General features: G+C 43.4%; 1 protein-coding gene across 1 annotated transcript in view; it reads right to left on the bottom strand.

Annotated features, from left to right (window-relative positions):
• The window catches only part of vstm2a (V-set and transmembrane domain containing 2A), a 58,500-nt gene that overhangs the window by 3,641 nt on the left and 33,462 nt on the right, over positions 1-21,397 (bottom strand). The window contains exons 3-4 of the mRNA XM_035619778.2: positions 11,208-11,258; positions 8,717-9,053 (exon numbers count right to left, since the gene is read on the bottom strand). Coding sequence (XP_035475671.2) covers positions 8,717-9,053; positions 11,208-11,258 — 388 coding nt within the window. The remainder of the gene's footprint in view (positions 1-8,716; positions 9,054-11,207; positions 11,259-21,397) is intronic.

Raw genomic sequence — 21,397 nt, 5'->3', positions numbered from 1 at the left:
AAGAAAATGTCGGCACTGCTAGGCAGCAGGACAATGCACAAAGACGTATGACGTGACACATCTATTCAGAAAGTCTTGAGGGGTCTTGATGACATTTTTTCGGGGGTAGCAGCATCAAATTGCTTTTGAATGCGACTTTAGGAAAACACACAAAAACACATTGACATCGATCCATCTATTTGACGCGAATGGTCGGCATTTACTCCATTGCCTCCCTCTGCCGGGAGAGGGAAAACTTGAAGTGTCGTTTTTTTTCCGCCTTGGAACGAAATCAAAGTCCACACACGTGCGGACACTGAATCTCAACGTAATGGTGGTCGCGCCTTCGTTTTTGCATATTTCGCGCGCTGCATCATGCCCGGGCTTTCTCACTGTAATATGCGGAGCTGGAAATTACCCCCCCGTTAAAGTAAACAGCCTTGGAACCTGCTGTGAAAAGGATTCATGAGGGGCAGCTACTGTCGCCTTGGCCCTTGACAAACTGCTATCATCACTGCGGACGTTCATGTCTCCGACATGACTAACAACCGCAAGCTTGATTCGCCCGCACCTCGGGGACGGGCGAGCGTGAAAGCGACGAGAGCAGAGCAACAACCGACAACTGTACAAGTCTACGTAGCAGAGTTGCGGTTTGCTCTCCGTCGGTGCAAACCCCCCACCCCCCCCCCGCGCTTGGATCAGGAAAGAATAGTATGTAAGGAGAAAAGGGGGCGAGAAACAAGACAAGTTGTAATCCTGTGAAAACACGGCAGTACTCGGGTAATAGAAAACTAAATCATATTGACATTTACTAGATTCCTGTGCCAGACCGGGAGATGGCTGTAGGACGGAAAATGGACCAGGGGAACACTTTGTTCCTTGCGGCCCAACTGTGGCTTGTCTGTGCTACTGGGGATTGAGGGATAAAGGAAGGAATGGTAAAAAAAAAAAAGGGGGGGGGGATTTGACCCTTTATTCCATCCCCACCACCATCTAATTTAGCTGGAGGTGATGTTCAGAACAGGGGTGCCGCAGAGGAGCAGCAATCACTCTGGGCCCAAACAGCCTCCACGTAGAGAATAATGAATCAGCCTCCAGCTAATAATCAGAGCAGAGCAAAGACGGGGGGGGGGCGGTCCATCAGAATGTTCACTGAGAACGTGTAATATCAAGCTTTTTGCACATGAATCTATAGTAACAATAAAACCAAAGTCAAAGTTCAGTATCCGCAGGGTTGTGTCATGGGTTGTGCCATGCGCGCCCCCCCCCCCCCCCCCCCGGCCATGGTACAGTGAATAGAGAAAATATATCAGCGGTGCGTTAACACCACTGTCCTTACCAATCACGGCCCCTGTGTTCAGCCACGGCATGAATAATTCATTTTCTCGTATAATGATAGTGTATAACACACCGCTATGGCCAATCAGTGCACGCCTGTCAAAGCCATGGTTGCCAGCGTTAGTTATTTACAGAGTGAACCCCGACTGCACTTCGAACTATGCTAATGCGCATGTGGGTCAGTGTTTTTGTAGATTGCGTCAGGGAAGCTTTGCAGGCAGAAACATATGTATATATATATATACATTTAAAAAATAAAAACTCCTACCACACTGTATAACTTAAGAATCATCAAAATGATATGTTTACTGAACTGCATTTACATTTACTCCAATTTCCGCCATATCAATCCAAAGAGGGACATAGCTCATTCATCTGTGCCGCAGAGCTCCATTGTTGTCCGAAAGCTATTAAAAGACATCAGTGAGCCGCACGGTACGACATGCTCCTTCGTTACCATAAACTCACACACACACACACACACACTGCACACTATCCCTCACACACTGTCCTCCTGGCTCAGATATTCACTTGAACCAAGAACCAAATGTGGATTAATGCGCTGTGGGAAAAAGCACTTAGCACTATGTTATCCTGTTTGTTCAAAAACTACAGTGCTCAGCCATTGTGACCAGTTTAAAAGAACTTAAAGATTATTTATTTTTTTGCATGTAAAGCATGTAAAGATTTGCCTTTCAATAGGCAAACAAAAGGCTTAAGGCTGAGCAACAGCCAGGGTAGAAAAGTCCTAAAGTAGCCTTTACCTTCAACCATAATCAATGAAAAAGCTGTACTTTACATACACACATTATGCAAACGATTAGATAGTTTAAAGTCTTATTTCATAACTCGTCTTTATTTTGTGCCAAACGGCTGCCAAAATCCAGAACACACATGTTTGTGCAGCCTACAACCGGAGCTCAACCTACAGCGAGTACAACGGCGGCAGAGCCGTGAATAGTGTAGTTTGCGATGTGGAATTGGAAAATAAACGTTCCCTGAACCGCTTTAAAGCGAAATTACTGAGAGAGACGTTAAACAAACAAAGCAAAAAAAAAAAAGGAAAAAATAGCTGTCACAAATCTATGCTGTCAGCCCTGACAATCAACCCTAAAGATTGGACCCACTCCCTCCAGACCTCGAAACTGGTAAACAAGACACACTGGTACGGAGCGGGAGGGAGGGAAGGATTTCTATTTTATTTTATTCATAGGCTATTGATTTGCTGCTGCGGTGGTTTCCATTGTTTTATACGGCATTTGCAAAGCAATTTTTCAGTTGGGCCGTCCGACGAAACGCATACAGTAAAAGAGGGTGCATGTGGATATGACTTTATCGGGTAAAAGAATAACTGAAAAGAGGCGGGGCCGAGCAGCCCAGTGAAAAACAGCCTTCAGCACACGCAGAAAGAAGACTTGAAACTATAGCGATTGAGCCCATCAACTCCTCAGGAAAATGTTAAACAGTGTTAAATGAGGTTCTTTTTGCAACCGGTGAGTCGCCCTCTGCTGGTGAGTCCAGAGAATACAGGACTCCGGGCACTTCTGAATTGCCTCTAATTTCCGGACCTGGTGATTACGTCCATTTTAATATACAGTTAACGGTTTATACTCAGTCGAAGTGACTGCTGTCTATGGATCCGAATGGAAAGTGAAACACTCTCAAACACATTAAACACTCAAATCTTTACACTTCCTGTCTGTCAACCAGATCTAAGTACTACTGGTGTTTCATAAAGTACTAAATGGTTTATGGTCCAAAGGTTTTGATCTGCTGCTACATTATGAACCGTTCCAGACCTCTCAGATCTGGGACAGGTCTTTTCCTCTGTTCGACAGAGCCTTTCATTAAAGGTCCATTTATTCATATCTTCTTATTCACTGTAAATGTGCTGTAATTTCCTCTTGATCAATCTGTCTCATTCCATTTCGGCTTAACTAAACTTAATAGCTATACCTCTTTGTCCTTTCACCATGTCGCCAGAAACCAGAGCGATTCTTTAATCCAGCGACAGCTACTTCTTTGTTTCCCTGCCACAACCAGCACAGTGAAATACAGTGTGAATACTAATATAACATATACAAGACTTTTTTCACCTTGTTCTGTGAGAAGGTTTCCATTTGTTCTGTCCCTGGCACAGAGAAAATAAGTACGCCAGCCACAAACAAGGGGGAAAGAAGCAACACAATGTCTAAAGCTATAACTCTCAAATATAAATCACACATATTCTTTTAAAGCTGTTCAGTGTGTGTGTGTGTGTGTGTGTGTGTGCGCTCCGTTTTTCACTTCCAACACTAACCTTGGCTGTAAGCACACTAAAGGGAAATGTACCTTTTGTGCTCCCATGCTATTTTTAGACAACAACAAAGGAGGAACCATTGTGAATTACTGCTGTTTTTGTACACTACCGTGCATTTTAATCGCGGAGCAAAGAGAAAAGAATTCGTTCGAGCAATTCATCTGAATGCTCATAAAAAATAGCCTTTCTGTGGGCAGTGCCAGTGATTATAATTTCTCATGTATCCAAGTCTTTTGGAATGAAGCTCCATTCTTACATGACTATCCAGCGACAGATGGGGGAAGCTGAATGAAACGTGTATGCTTTGTGAAAAGGTGTCTGTCTGTCCGACTATTACACCATGTCTCAGGAGTTTGAATGTCTTTTTTTTCTTTTCTTTTTTCTTTAATTTTCACATTTTCTCCTTCCCGCCTTGACGTCCATAGTGAGACCTCTCCGGGCTTTCTTAGCACGTGCTAGAATAGACCCACATCGCATACACTTCATTTTGTCCTACTTAACCTAACACAACTCTCTGCATTTTGCCAAAATGTCTTTTGGCGCGGCGAGATGGCGATGCGAAATATCGATTCCAGGCCAGCGAGGCAGTCAGGTTCAGTGAGGCAGGGATGTGAATCACCACAGCACCTCCACAGGGAGCTCAAACTGGCATAGCGCCAGTTCCATCTATTCCTGCTGATCCCTGGCTGGCTGACTGGCTAGCTGACTGTCTCTTTGACTCACTCCCTCACTTGCCTGGTGGCTCTGTTGTAAAACTCGCTGTCTGGTTTGCTTGTTGACTGATAGCCAACACTCTCTAACCGACTGTCTGCCTGCCTGAGCCGTGACTGGATTTTTTGGCCGACTGGCTGGTTAAATACAACTGGATGTCATTACCTTGCAGCTTGACTGTTCAGCCGTGGGTGAGGCTAAATGTGATCACGCCGTCTGCTATGCAAACTCCAAAATTGCCATCCGCCACATTTGAAAGGCTCACAAGAGCAGTTTTGCGTGTGTTTTAGCCGACATTACTGCAAACACTTTGCAGTGCATGAAGCCATAACTGACATGAGGAACATGCAGCTGATTAGGGCTGAATATGTGGGTCCACCAGCGCATACTCATTTTACTTATCCTTCAGTCTTCTTTCAATATCAGTTTCTTTCCTCAACCAAAGACAGATATTCTATGAATTTTTCAGCTTTTGTCAACATCCAGTTTTTACTTTCCTTAGAAAAACTCTCAGACAAGGGTAATAATCCAGGGTTAGTACAACCGTCATGACTACTAAAATAACATTAAATACACAACTGTATAAAAAGTCTTAGGTAGACAAGGACGTGCAATTAAAGTCAGGCTATCATTTTGGTCATTACTTCCTCCTCAGTAAACTGGAGCAGCCAGAACAACCTGTGACATCCGTTCACACTACATAATCTATGTGGGCGCGAATATTATTCTCAACCAGAAGAGGTTCGAGAGTGGATCCCTGAGGAACTCCATCTGCTATTGAAATTGCCTCACGTAATGCCAAGCTATATATTGGCTGGTCAGTTTTTAATTATGTCAATTCATTTGGTATAACGTGTCATGACATGTTGGTTTCTGACTCCATATTGTTACTGTCCCTGTTTCCCTTTTGGTTCTCTTGCCTGCTGGACACAAGCAGTCACTGTGTCAGTATCACTTCAAATGGAGTCATGCAGCCAATCCCCCATGAGACCTCAGCATACAGTAGCCCAGATTTACATGCACAGACAAGACAGTGGTGTTAGAACGTTGGGAACAATGGAAGCATCCACAAGGACCTGAAGTGACACACTGACATTGCGTGCGGCTGCGAGGGCAATATGAATGCAACCATGAACGGCAGTCCTGCTGTTCCCGACCACCTAGTGGAATGATGACTCATTGGTGTCAAGGCAGTTTAAAAAATAGTAAAATAAAATATGTTGGTTCTTAAAAACAAGGTCAGTGATTGTTTTTTGTTTGGATGAATGCTTATGCAATCAAGATGAGTTCATATTTGTTTTCCTTTCCTGCAGTAACCAGGCTGGCCTCAGGGGTAGGAGGACAAGTCGGGCTTGGGGGACATTTTTCTTTCCGCCGCCCCCCCCCCCCCCCCCCCGCATTCAGCTCCGGTCACCTCTGAGCTTTGAGAAAACAACACTGCCAGGAACGATGGAGGCTGAGCTGTGATCTAACAACAGCTGACACACTGGTGGGGAGTAGCTGTGAACAACCACAGCCACTCCACCAGCCGACCCCCCCCCCCCCATCTGGAAAGTGCCTCATTGTTTACGGATGCAGCAATGCGGAAAAGGAAAAATATCTGCACTCCTGCAGGTTTAATTTCATCTCAGGCCATTTAGCCATTGTTGCTCATCCGCCTCAAACCTGAGCACAGGAGCAATAGAACTCCGCCGCCCTCAGCTCAACACCTCTCTGCTGCTCATAGAAGGTGGCTAAGGCTGTCTGAGCAGCCACGGAGAGGCATTTATCAGTGTCAGACACACCGCACAGAGGGCTCCCTGCAACACAGTTGTCAGCATAATTTGGCTGCCTCATAATCTCCGACTCTGCAGCCCCGGGGATTACTCAACTTTTTTACCTCTATTCAGTGGCAAGTAATATCTTTCTGAGTTTTGCTTCGGGGTGCAGGGGGCTATCTGAGCCCAGAGCCGGGCTGACTATGTGTTTGAACTGTCTGGCCAGAGAGCGAATGACTGGAATTTATAGATGAGAAGGAGCAGCACAATTATAGCCTATCTTGATATGAGAGTTTAATATATTGCCAAGGGTTAATGAGAGCAAATTTACACGGGAACACCTGAGGGTGAACTGTGGGCCGCCCAACAGCGGCCGATATAACAACAGATAGGCCGACTTCCTCCTAAGCCACGCTGGAGTCCAAAAGATAAGAGGAAAGTCTGGACAATATTAAAGTGCAGTGTGCAGCATGCTCTCCCAGCCATCAAGTCAGTGCAAATCACTTACACACTCACACATTTTTTTTTCTTTGCATTCTATCTGTATAAACATGTGTGTTGTCAAAAAGGCCAATGTTTTTTTTCCTCAATGTTGTTTTGTGCAGTTTATTTTTTAAATAAAAAATAAAAGTCTGACATGAGTATGTATGAAAAAATATTTAGTGGCTATGTTTTACCCTTTACTTAAAGTATCCCTTGAAAAGATTTCGATCGTGCTTGTCGAAGAGAATCACCTGAAGCCCTGCTGACCTCAGAAACCATTGAAATGGTCAAGTTATCCTCCACAAGCCGTGAGCACACATCTTTCAGTTCTCGCGGAGGCTGAGAAAAACTCAGCGGGCATTAGACGCGCACGCGTCTTTGAAATCTGTGTTAATGTACTGGATGAAGGACAAAAGGTAACATTAATATTCTCTGCAATCGGCTGAATGTAATTACGGACTCGGGGTCTCAGAATGGCCTGACAGTTAAAGGTGTGCCGGAGCGCCCATGATACAGATGTACTGCAGTGAATCTATCTGAATTATGTTTGTGTCTGTCCAACAGAAAATAAATACAACTTTGAGCCAGATCATAGCATCTTTCAAATGATTCACGTTATGTAACATTTTGTCTGAAGAAAAATGGTGTTTTTCGAGGGCCGGTCGTGGGACATGAACATTTCTAAAATAAGGCCGGGGATCTTGACTGTGCCTTAAACATTAATAGTAAAGTATTGGAACCATTCTAGAAAGTCATGGGCAGCCGGTGAAGAGAGACATGAAAGAGGGAAACATATTCTCATCTTCCTAGTTGAGAGCCTTGCAGCAACATTTTTGGGAATGCTGGAGGCAGGCGCTTGACTCTGTGATCCCAGAATAAAGACTCTGGTCCAGCCACACGACATAAAATCAAAGACTTTTTTCAGATCTGCGATGACTGGAAAAGACTTCATTTCAGCTGGAGGAAACAAGATTGCACCACCTGGGTCACTTGGTTACCAATAATGACAGTAACAGTTATTATGAACATTGTGAAGCTGAATAGAGGAATCACTGATTCATTTATTTTTATATTTAAAGACACAGCGACTGCCCGGGCTCCGCAAATACATGCGCACACCCATAAGCCTTTGCAATCACGTAACTGTGGCGCATGAGCGTCGAAAGTCCAATCACTGGTCGCTGTAACGTGTATGTGTATGTGTGCTGCTATCACAGATATGGTCAGTGCAGTAGTTCAATTCTTCTCCATGTGCTCCTGAACAGAATATATTTTTTAATCATACCCTTAACTAAGGACCCTCACTCTCCGACAGTACGAGAGAAAACAATCCTTTCCCGACTTGCTTTGAAATGTAAATCGTATAACGTAGCCAGCGGATGAAGAAAATCCATTACGTCTCTTTACTGGCCGTCTCTGTGTGCCTGTCATCCGGGGGGGGGGTCCATCCCCGGATGACAGAGTTCAGTTCAGATTCAGCGACGACATTGTTTGCCATGACCTTTTCCATTTGCAGCCAGTCGAGTAAACGTGACGTTACCTGCGAGCCAGATATGGCAGCGGAAAAGCCTACAGTGTTCTGAGTTTCCAGAACTGTACTATAATCTTGAAACCATCTCACGATCTCGGCAGGGACAGTTTAGCACTCTGCGTCTAAGCAAGATGGATAGTTGCTGATCGATACCAAAGAATCATTGATCACACTACTTTGCCAACTTTTCTTAATTGTGACTTTGAAATCCCATTTTCCTGCTTTGCCTTATTTTCCGTCCCACATGCATTTTGTCTTGGTAGCTCTGGGAGACCGGCTCCTCTCCGCACAGTCTCTTCAGCTGTTGCAGAGCCACCAGGTCCCGGAGGTCTGCTTCTCTTTAATTCTGGGTGATGCAGGTGCAGCGGTCCGCCTCGGAACATGGTTACCTCTCTCATCGCGGGGGTCAGCTCTAAAAAAGCTTCACTTTTACCCTTGGGTTACACCATACTAAGGTCTGTTGGCTTTTTCAGAATCTCATCCAAACACTTTCTTCTCTTTTTATAAACCAAAGCAAATGGCCAAACTCCAGTTCACGCTGGCAAGAAAAGTTCTGGCTCTAAGAGTGTTGGTGCGCCACAGTGCCCTCATTATGTAACCCTCCCGCAGGGGCCTTACCTGAGCCGGGGTTGTGTTTAGCTGTATTGGAGGACGTGTGAGAGGTGGAGGTGGAGGCCACCCTCTGGTCCGTACTCATGCTGTCCTGCCCCAGAGGGGAGCTGGACTTTCTCGGCTTCTTGTCCGTCAGGTGCAGCGGGGAGCTCTTCTTGGGAGGCGGCAGTGGTCGCCGGGGCCTGGCCGTGATGTTGACCTTCAGCCAGGCCTGGGCTTTGTACTCCACAATCTCCCCGTAGTTCGCTCGCGTCACCCGGCACTCGTACAGCCCTTCGTCACTCTTGCTTACTCTGGACATCTGCAGCTTGTGTGAGATGTCGTTGCCCTGGACCTTCACTGTCTGTTTGAGTGATTAAAAGAGAGCACGGTGTCATAACATTGGACAGTATGACATAAAACTACTAGGTTGCATTACACATTGTGTCACCGTATTAAAAAAAAAGAAAAGAAAAGGTGCAGGATTCTCTTCATGTAATATTTGGCCATAATTAAAATGAAAAAACAAGCAAACACAATAAATAAATATATATATATCACAGATTTCTTGGCAGGGGAGGTTCTCAACTAGATTGTGCAGGTTTGTGTTCCGTCCTATTGGGGCATGAAGTCCCTGCACCATACCTTTTTAAACTGGTGGCATTGGAGCCAAAACTTTTTCACACACTGTCCTTGAGTATTAAATCTAGAGGTGTCTTGGGGATAAAAATTGAAAATCCATGTCAGTACATCACTGTGACGCCAGCATACAACATGATAAAGTGCATTTCTGTAAAGTCAATTGACAAAAAACCGTCTGTTCCAGACAGTAGAGCATTTTGTCTTTTGGGATTATGTTTTTTTTTTTTGTAATAATATACCTGATACATTGTTTGTAATGCACTGACACAAGCAGAAATTTAAGGTACAGCAACCTTGGTGAAAATGGTCTAACATCACTGACAAATTTCTACTGTCTCATAGAACATCATATTGCTCAAGCCCTGTTTAACAGTTTTTAGCATTTGTGTTTATTATAAGCACATCAATTAAACTGTTAAAAGTAGGAATAGGATGTAATAACTGTGTTATATAGAACACACAATGCAGGATCATTATGACATATAAAACTATATGTTTCTCCTTTTTAAGGGTTAATGTATGTACAGTTCAGTGCAATACATTTTAAAGCTATAGTCTACGACTGGAAATATTTTTTTTTCAAAAAAATAAAAATAGATTAAATTGGATGAAATCAATTGATTAAACTCGATCAACTGATGATCTCAAAAAGGAAATTTGGTTTCATCAAACTGTCCGCGACAACAGCGACAGTGTGCCAGTGTTTACGCAACAGTAATTGAAGAGATCTGGGAACAAGATCTCTGCATTAATCATCTGCTATAGTATTATTGCTTCCACATTCCTTGTATAATGTTCTCATAACTCCTTGACAAATAACATCATACAAGATATTCAAGCTGTCGTGCACTAACATTTACACTTTACATATGGTTGTTGGACTACGCGTGGACTCCAGTGAGGTCATCCCTACAGACGACTGCGTAGTTAGATTGGAAGCACCTCCGGGGACAAGGCTTGCGTCCTTAGAGTGGCATGAAAGAAGGTGGGGACGAACCATTCGCCTGGTCGTGAATGCGGCAGGGGAACCAGCGTGACAGTAATGACACACTGCCACTGATTTCAATGATTAGCTCCTTTCTTCGGCTGAAGGCGTATCATTAGGGCGAGTCAGTTGCCGTTGTGTCTGCTCGGAGCCAACCGCTGCCCACTTTGCACCGGGCCGCGGCCATGTGGGCTGAAATTGGGTCCAAACAGATTGCGGAGCTCGTTGACACACGTTCAAAACTAAGTCCAGAGTGAGTAGTGAGGCTTTCAGCGTGCATCTGCACGGGAGATTTAAGTTTGTAAATGTGCGGAAAAAATATTTGAAGTCATTGTGAATCTGAATGATTGGGACAATGACAATCCGATCACAAGGCCATCGTCTTCATTTCGGTCGCCGGTTCTGAAAGGCTTTATTTTTTCGACGCAGGTGGGTTTGCATACAAACAGATCCCGAAAGATTTCAAATGTAACATCATTCTCGACAGAAATCATCAAACACAATCACAGTCACCGGCTTCAAAACACTTATCAAGACCTGCAGGGAAGTTGAAGGTAGCAGCAACGCCGTGCCCTCTGATTGGATTCTGCTTCGTCATTGGACTGTCATTGTCCAATCAGATTCAAGTGTTTGGCACAGATTAATGTAGATGTTCACAAAAAGTACGTTTTTTTTTTTACCGTCCAGTGTCTTTGTCTAACTTCATCCCTGATTCATCACATATATCATTCAATCTTTTTCTACAGATGCACATTTTTGTGTTTCTGTACAACGTAATAATGTGAATTTCCCACGCAGACGTGTTTTCAGAGCTTGATGAAGATTGATTTACCTCAGCAATCTTTTGAAATTAGCTCAAATTCTTTTTGAGCCTACATTTTTGGAACTTACACTTATTTTTGTTCCCTCATCATCAGGATCAGGCTCTGGTATCATCTCCATCTGCAACACAGAAAAAGGGAAGCGAGAGAAAGAGAGCATTATTAAAATGACATTATCCTGATGAGTCCAGTATGGCTCGCAAAGAGCCACGACACATTCAGAGATGTATTATATGCATGTCTGGTGATTACATCCCTAAAACCAACGACGGGATTACTATGACAACTTTGCGAAAAAGGCCTCATCAGTCCAATGACGGTTATAAATCCTTCATTCTCACACCGGCACATAGTTCATGGACCGGGTGACTGCATTGCCACTTGCGCTGCCAATAAAAATAAATGCACTAGAGTTGTCACTCTAGTTTTTTTTTGTTGGGGGGTTTATTTTTTGATTCTTTAAGTGGTTCTGTGGAGAAATTAAACAGCCTCCACAGGCGGTGGAGGATCGAGAGGAGAAAACCGGTTCAAACCTGTCGTGCTGTGTGACAAACTAACAGCTCCTTGAGAGAAATTATGATTCAAAACGTCCATCAGTCGCCGCAGTAAAAGTAATATTACTCATAAAAACTTATGAGAAATAATAAAATGTCAGAAGGCGGGGAATAGCTTTTCAGAAAAAAAGAAAAAGGAGGCGGGGGGGGGGCTACTGAGTGCCATTCCTCCTGGGCTCAAGAAATGCCCCTTTCTTAAAGCCCCAGTGGCATAATTCTAGCACGGTGGCAAGCACTAAGCCCACAGCCTACATTATGGACCGAGCATTGATTTTAGAGGCTGTAATTTATTTATCCCTCATCGGACGCCAAAATGGATGTGTGCCCGGGAATAAAAAAAAAAAGAAAAAAGAAAAGAAGCCTGCGCACTACAAAGCTGAAGAGGAGCGAAGAGTGGGGGCAGCAGAAAAGGCCCAAGAGGAGGAGGAGGAGGAGAGGAAGTTTCTCCAGAGGACATGGGAGCTGTTGGCTCCACAGCTGAGGCAAAAAAAAAAAATGGAGAAGGGATAAGAAGGTTACTTATGAGCATTTGCTGGAGAGAGAGAGAGAGAGCATTATTTCAAGAAGTACTGTAATTACTTCGGAGGAACCAGGCGCTTTCCTCTGGAGGATGTTCGGCAGACAAGTGATTAATGAGCAGAATTAGGAGCCGTAACTTTGCCCGTCTGCATGTATGCACGACTCTTACATCCCGACTCCACAGATCGACCCGGCATCCTCTGTTGTATCAGGGAGACGTCCTCGAACGGCCGAGGCAGGATTAACGGTCCCTCGGCCTTTCGGGACTGTCGGGACCGTCGGGAGCCGTCAATTTCGGCCTCAAAACTTGCCCAGTGTGCAGTCTGTGTACAGCACGTCACAGGTAGAGCTCCGATGCAGGACAGATGCTCGTCTCTTAATCTGCACGTGGTGGCGGCGGCGACAAAGAAGACGCGGCACAATTGGTTCAATATGCGTCTCCCTTATTTCATTATGAACAATCCTATGGGGCTATTCAAATTTCCTTTCATCACAACAAGGCTGAACTCTACTACTATCCAGTTCCCACCAACTAATTATCAGTGCATTTATAATATTACAAAACAAATGTTATTTGCTTTTTTAATCCTTTGTCTTATTTGAAATTCTTAGCTGACTCCAATGCAAGCAGAAACACAAGCAGCACACTGCCATAGCTCCTCTGATAACTTGTGTAAAATAGCTAAACTTTCTAATGAGTATTTCCGAACGGGAAGTTCAGTTAAAGAGGAATTACATATATATATATATATATAATTATATTTACATTACATATTCAATTCAGTGGACACAATTCGGACATTGTGCTGAACTTCTCCATGACGGGTTTGCAGGTGTTTTACCAGGCAACAAAAATAAAGTATGGAGTATAGATTTTGGAGCTACCCCTAATTAAGCAAAGATGGAATAGAATAGTATGTATGTTTTCATGGGTGTATAATGATTCAAAACTAATAATTGTTGTGTTTCCATTGGACTAGAACGTAGGGTCGTTTAGCACTCCACCGACAGACACCACTAAATCCTGCACGCTGAACCTTTAAGATGAAATCAAAGGGACTAAAACTCAGCGCGGCAGAACAGTACAGTACTCAAATATCAATTGTTAAATAGGCTTATTCCACCAAGGCCTTTGATCAGCCGGAGCAGAATCAAGGCGTTCCTTGATGATGTCTGTGGTTGCGTTTTAAATCCTAATCACTGCAAACTCTTTTGATGCCGAGGATGAATGCCGAGCTTCAAACACATCGGCTGCTAGTTCAAGCACTTCTGTGTTCCTTCGTGACGTTAATTGACAGTATTCGCGGGCGCGCGGAACATACCAAAATCTCCGCTCGACCTTTTCATCCGCGTGTCGCCGTAAACAATGCACATTTAGTTTTTTTACCATTTGGACGCAAAAAGTGCATTAAAAACTCGCCCTCCCATGTTGCAAACACTTACACGCCTACAGTCCATTAGCCACACTCTCCATCAGATGCACTCTACACAAGAATGTGCCTGAAAGCCCGCGGTTTACAATAGTGTACCATTAAACGCAGCGGTCCACTAATAGAGGATTTCAAGTTTCGTACGACAACCTGACTCTGGATATATCCAGTCCACGTGAGAATACAACAGGAGAACCTCTGGGAAAAAAATTCACATCGAGCGGAAATCGTCGGCACGTCCCGCCCCCCTTGGGTGCTCCGAGCGGAACGCCGCGGGATGTTCCTAGAAGTGTTCCCCCGCTGCGAATGCGTCTCACTCTGCAGCCGTTTTCAGACTCGAACTCCGGAAGATGTCCAGGAGCAGTTTTTGCAGTGGCGGTCCGGGGACGCGTCATCTTGAAAGTGTGAACGCAGGAGGGTGTTCTGGCCCGCGTTACGGAAGGACCCGCCTTCTCAGCTGACGTCCTCCGTTGCCCGCCACGGATTCCTAATGAACAGAGAAGTGTTTTTAACACTTCTCCGCGTTCCCAAATACTCGTGGCTATTGACCAAATGAGTTCAAAATCTTATCTCATCGTAAAGCTGCGCCAGCGCACTGATCCGCTCAGCCCCCACTCTTCCTATCTCTCTCTCGCCATCTCACACGCCGACAATGGACCCATCTGTATAGTCGGACTGGCTAGCAACAACATTATCATTTGGTCTTTGTGAACGCAGAGCGGTCTTGCGATCGCATCATGAGAGACGCATGTTGATACCAGGCCTGAGCCGGGCCGCAGCGGTTCCTGTGTGTGTAGACAATGTGGCAGGTTAAAAGCTGTGAAAGTATAAATCATTCTTTGTTTGCATGACAACATCTCCCCGTCGACTCCAGGTCAGCCGACCCCGCTTGCCTTTTTACCACACACAGGGAATAAATTCACGCTCGGTTCTCCTGTATCTTTCGAACGTTCCCCGATATTTTATCCAAATGGACTCTTTGAGTTCGCCAGCACTAAAAATAAAAAATTGCAGGTATTTTATGAGTGTGAACCCATTAGTCACCCGGCACTGTACAAGTGCAATTAACATAATAGTGGCATAATGGATGTCCAATATCAATTAGGACTGCTGGCATTTATCATCCGATGCAAAAAGGCATTTATCTGCTACAAAGGGGTTGCTTTGCGTGTCCTTAAAAAAAAGAAAGAAAGAACAGATAAAAATGTTTGAGTGTTGAACCTTTTAAAGAGAATAATCACTCGCGTTGCGTTTAACTGTTTTGCCGTCTTCTTATCTAAACGTGTACCCGACGAATTTTCCCTGAAGTAAGTTTGTAGCCCGTGATGACAGCGGTGTAGGTTTTCAATGGCACTGCAGGAGCTAAACCTCCGTTATTTTCCCATTTCATGTCTATCGCATGAGTGCTTTCTGAGCCAAAAGACGCAGCCGCTTGAAAGTATCTCAATTTCAATGGCTTGTCTCTTTATTTTGCAGCCGCCACGGCGCGCTGGCGTTCATCATGCAAATCTCAAACTGACTCCGCAATTATTGCGCATTTTTAAAAAAACGAGTTTCATAAAGTTGCTGCGATTGAATTGACGTCACCATTTAAAATGAAACCGCCAGGGTGTATTCGATTGTATTACAGCTTTTCCTGTGATGTGGTAAGATCCCATGTGGATGACATGGCCAGTAAAAATAAATAAAAAAATAAAAAAATATAAATATGGCAAAGTATTTGAACAAAGTAAAATATTAAGAGGAGGTCAAACTTTGGACATGGACTTCGTATGACACATTAAACTCTGCAATCTCTAACTGTGACGACGGAGGAGATTAGTCAGCGCTCGCTGCAGTGAAAAGCTTATCGTCACCCGTTTTTATTTAATGATGACAGCTGAGTAGTGGTATTGAAATACACTTGAATATGATAGGAAATTAAAGTATTCATAGCCAAATGCCTGTGTGGTGATGAATGCGTCAAATGAGTCTTGTAGATAATGGATTGGAATATATTTTTGTGTATAGCAGACGGAATGGTGCAGATTTAAACACGATCATCATCATCCAACATCATTGGCTGTTAATTGGTCCAATGTTTTATTTTAAATTCGTCTCTTCATACGAGCCAAATTCTATTCTCTTGATTGGTGACAGCCACAGTTTGGCAGTTTGTGTTTTGTTATAGTGAGAAAAGGGTCCAACAAGGTAACACTGCTCACACCCACACGTCTCATTTGAACGGCAGTCATTGGGCTGATTAGTGCCGAGAGAAGCCTACAGGAGCCAACCCTTACATAATGTTTGCAGTCGTGATAGGACGGAGGTAGGTTTAGATTATTGTTACTTAACATATGCAGTGGAAAGTTGAGAGATTGTGTATTTAATATGAAGGGTTGTTATGTATCGATGCTTTCTTTCATATGTTATGTAATCATATTCTGAAAGATTTACCTACACTTTCAATATAATCAGACCTTCCTGAAACAAAAAATCATTGTCTAAGCCACAGTTGTCATGAAATACGAATATTTCAGTTTCGATGTCAAGAACCCACATTTATCAGATTATATAATGTTTAAGATTCATTGATGACACCGTTAGTATGATGGAAGTTAACTATAAAACTATAAATAACTGTATTTCCATAGTAACCAGTCTCCCTATGAGTCAGCTTTTTTGACTGAGGATATGTAATACCGCGGATGCCTTAATGGAGAAGGCAGTGGATATGAAAAATAGATTTGCACAGCAGGGGTATCCATTACTGTGGATTAATCAAGCATTTGAATTCTCAAAAGAAGTCACATCCGATTAAGTCTAAGCCAAAACTTTCCACCATATTTAAACATCCGTGTCTGTTTGTAAATGAAAAACGGGAGAAAAATGAATAAATAACACAGACGACCTTGCAACATCTTCCTTTTGGAAACCATGGAAACTAATCATTCGCATCAGAAATAGATCCATACAGATCCCACGTAATGTGACAATCTATGAAGATCTATATGATATGCTGCATAAAACCACCAGAAAACTTAAACAGAGGATCGGTGGGCACAAGTCACATGTATCCCATCACTGTGCGTTTTAATGATGCTCACCATGACGTCCTGTCATTACCTTTCTGTGGTATCGATAATGTCACCCCACCACCCGAGGTGGTGACAAACTAATCAAAAACAGTGTGAGGCTGATGACTGGATCTATTTTCTTCAAATCAATAGCTCCTAAAGGACTAAATGATGAATCAATCTTTAATAGTTTCCTGTGAATCCTCATACTGAATATTTGTTTGTTCATTTCCTGCATGGGTATACAATGAGATCTTTCTGAAAGGTTTCCTGTCCAGCTCCAAAAAAAAAGTCCTGTGGAACACCAATATCTACAATGAGACATTCAAAATATCTGCTATGTAAAATGTCAGTTGTGCGACATCACCACCACCACCACCACCTGTCTCTGTTGGTCACTGACCTGTTGTCTCACAATGCCGAGCAAATCTCAATGACTCATGCCCCACAACAAAATTAATAGGGAGGATTTAGTGTGTTGTCGTCGTTTCTGTTGGGTTTATCTTGGTAACACCAGTCTCTTTTGTATTTTGTATGTGTGCCACATTTACATATTGCCAAAGGCAATATGACACTTTGCAAGGATGATATTAGATCTTGTGTGCAACTCTGAATGCTTTGCCCTGTCAATCACATTTATACCTATAAATAGACATGTTTAAAAAAATAAATACATGATCAGGTTTATAAAGAAAATACAATAATTCCTCCATTCAAACACCTCTTGGCTGTGTTCTTTGAACATCTGGATCTGTTGTTTTATTAGCTGGTGCGGTTCTGTTGTAGTTTAACTGGCCAAATGTGGTCTACTGTCAGGACATCTCCACTGCAGCACTAACTAATGGGGTTTGATGGCAGAACACTCCTTCAAAATCTTAAAGACCACAATGTCCTTTTGATACATTTTGACCAATTGGTTTTGCATGCCTTTATAATGGTCTTATAACGCTGCCAACCCATATGATTACATAAGGACACTGCACCATATTCATGCAGCATGCAGCATGCAACATGCTGCTAGGTTTCAGAAAGCCACTAGAAAATGGGAAAAGTGTTTGAATTTAAACAGAGTTATACTGCATGTCTTAGTTAAATGGTTGAGCAACCTCCTTGAGTCCAACTGGGATCCCATTCACTCAGTCCATTTTTGTGGCCGGTATGTAACGGGCAAGAAGGCCTATTGCTAGTTGTATTGAAGAGCATCTAACTGGACCCGAGCGAATTTTGCAGGTGCGTCAAACATGCTGTTTAATGTGCTGCAGCCGAGCAGCTAATTAGCCATCTAGCCTGCAAAATGACACTGACATGGCACTTAAAAACCTGCTGATAGGTTGTTTCCGTCGCTCGCTCAATAAGACAAGGTCCAGGACGAATTGTGATAATGTCTGGACGTTAGCGGGAGGGCTATCGTGGGGTGTTGTTCGGAGCCTTTGACTCTGATCTCTGCGGTAGGCTGCTGTCTGGCTCAGTGTGATTGTCTGCTCTGCCAGCGATCCAAGGCTGACTTCACTGCTTTGTTCGAGATAAGATTGACTGCAACGGAAATGGAGTGCTAACGGTATTCTGACAAATTAATGCAAAACCGGCAGGGTGATTCACAGAGCACCCGACAGACCAAATGACATTTAATCTCAGTTTGGTTTTTGATGTTTTTCTTTTGACATTGACATTCATTCCAAACCTTAACTATTGTTTAGCTACTGTTTTAGTGCCTCAAAATAAGCAAACATTAATGTTACAAACATGCTTTTGACAAGTTAGCCGCATGGCTCAAGGTCGATAATGTCATTGCGTTCATGGTAAGGGTCTCTTTCTTCCATATCAAACTTGCAAAGGTTTATGTTTGCTACACTTTCAAAACACTGGACTGAAAATAACTGGCCCAAGCACAACTGACGCTCGTTTCTTTACTTTTAATTAAGTTTGATTAAATGTCATTCATCATATATATTACATACAAAGAAAACCCCTGGAGGGAAAGCAATCTAAGAGTGACCACTGCCCGTGTAAGGCACCTACGAATGGACAGTTTATTGATACTCAATGACACGTGTCCAGCTATGATTGATGTGTTTGGTGTTTGGTGCCATCAAGATCCATTACAGCCGGGACAACTTAATCATATCCGATAATGCGTTGTGAGTGTTGTGTGTGTATCAGATCCAATCTCTCCTCCCAGCTGTGGCTCTCTGTGGCAGTTTACCCCCTCAATCAGAACAAAGTCAGGTCGTAGTGGGTGTAAAGTTAGTGTACATAAAGCACAAAGTGCTTCCTAATTACAATGCTCACTGACTGCCGCTTGAAGATGTTTTGGGTCTAAGCTCGGTTGTTAACCCTAATTACATTCCGCAGCTGACAGGGGTCCCATTCACATGCAAACACTAATCCCCTTCACAGCCCATTGGTTTATGACAAGAGCTGTGTTAATTACATGTAAAGCCTGCAATTGTGCATGTAGAAAACATGAAAGTGCAGGAATTTTGCACAATTACTCCATTACTTTATCCAGTGAAGGGGGAAATGATCCTTTGAGAAGCCAATGTTACAGGAATTAAAGACCAAAGAAGTGCTCTTATTTTGAAATGTGAGCTGGTCTCAATGCACATCAGCTGGAAAAAAAAAAGGGTAGACGATGATTCTATATATCAACACTAAAATTGCCATAAGAGTCACTAGAACTGCATCTCTGTTTCTATTATTACTCAATAGGAGTGAGGACACATCAGACCCCAGTGTGCAATGTTGCGGTCAAAAATAAGGTTTTGTCCTTGTGCTTCTGTTTTCACCATGAACCACGCAGATGTTCTGAGACATGCACAAGATTCACTTTGTGTCCGAGCACCAAAATTGCACAGCATTCGCTTCAAAGAATTACAATTAGTTGCCCAAAGAGGTCCAAAGAGCTGCGGGAGTGGTTTTAGCTCTTCCACAACCTGCTCGCATTTTATCAAAATTGCTGCAAATAAACAAAGAAGTCTTCTATACTATAGTAAAAAAAAGAAAGAATATGTATGACTTTAAACTCCCCACTTCTGTTCTTGGAAATAATGGCAATTATGAGAATCCACTCCCTAAAAACACCATATTTCCTATTTGTCTACTAGGATTACGCTATACTCTAGCGTGGTCACTGTATTATTGCCGGCAGTTGTAATTACTCATGACTGTAATTGAGCAGCTATTTTCGTTCCTTTGCCTTTTGTCCTCAGCTAGGAATTCCAATCATTGTGTCGTGATAAGAATTGCATTTAAGCTTCGTCTTAAAACCGCAGACTTCCATCATCCTGTTTTCAGATCCACATCACAAACAGCAGTGAAATGGACACAACCGCACGCAGCCTCCAAGCATGTGTGTACCGTTTGTAATTTTTCCAACTGGCTGACCGGTGTATTCCTGAAGCTGTATACTCAGATCACGTTACTGAATGAATTATTCCAGGCCACGGATATAAACTAGTCATTGTATAGGAACAATAGTGTTTGCTGCTTTGAGCAAAAATGCTCACATGAAATCTCATCAGCATTGAAAACCAGATGAAGAGGAAGAGCAATGTTCCTTCTCTATACTAAATGCAGGAAAGTTGCATCATTGCATCAAAGCCTCTTTTCTATCAACTCTAAAATAAAGGCCAACATTAAAATACGCATGAATAATTCAGCAATGTAGCCAATATTAGTCGGCCGTCCTTAATGTGTCACGAACAAGTGTCATGTGGAGAAAAATGATAAACCAGACAGGAGTTCAAAGCAACACTGTGAATGACAAAACCTCCCATTTGTCTCTGCCCCCATAAAAGGATAACTGCGATGCTTTTGAGGCTTCCTATCGGCAGCATGACATCAAGTGTTAGTGCCATCCAAAGTGACACAAGTGGTAACTTCAAGGGCGCGAGCGGCGGGCGCACGCTCGGCTTTAGTGGTCTCTTTAAGTCGGCGATGGGAGCCGGCTAACCTGTGTGGTTAAATGTAAAACTGTCCACATCATTTTTGACGAGCCCACACCACATAAGATATAAGCCAGTTACGCCTAGGAAGAAGCTTCCTTTTTCCAAAACCCCCAGGTACAGCGCTCTGCGGCCCGCCTCGCCTGACAAACCCAAAGTCCCCAATGTCATGGCATCTGAGGCAGGATCTGGCCAGGTGATCCGAGTGAGCTCTCGCTCTCGTTCTCTCTCCCTCTGGTAAATGCGCCGGCCTGTCAGCACGAATCCAGGTCATTCCACTCTTCATGAGGACAAGATGCCAAATGTTTCCCATCCAAAGCAAAAGGTGAAGTCATGATATGCAACTAAAGAAAAGAAAAAATACTAATCACACTGGCTCATGTTGAGTCAATTGTATGTCCCAGCTTTTGATCCAAAGAGAGATGATTACATTCCTGAAGACCAAGCCTTGATGTCTTGCCCCCCCCCCCCCCCCCCGACATCATCTGTTAGTTAGGTGATTTAATCTTAAGACTGTAACTAAGTGATTTTCCCTCCCATACTTGACATTATGAACATACATGATTGACCAATATACCTGTGATACCCATTTGCAGTACGCACAGGGTCCAAATATCAAACTATTCCTGGATATGTATGCTGGTGCAGTGAACACATCTCCATCGCCTACTCCGTCATAAATGCAACAAAAGAGCAGCAGGTTGTGTATCTGTTTCCAGCAAAGCAACCCCTCCCCCAAAAAAAGGGAAAAACGTGG

Source organism: Scophthalmus maximus, chromosome 21 (genome assembly GCF_022379125.1).
Source record: "Scophthalmus maximus strain ysfricsl-2021 chromosome 21, ASM2237912v1, whole genome shotgun sequence".
In the NCBI taxonomy this organism is placed as follows: Eukaryota; Metazoa; Chordata; class Actinopteri; order Pleuronectiformes; family Scophthalmidae; genus Scophthalmus; species Scophthalmus maximus.
The sequence above is the reverse complement of the archived record's forward strand: the minus strand, read 5'-3'. Positions and strand labels throughout refer to the sequence as shown.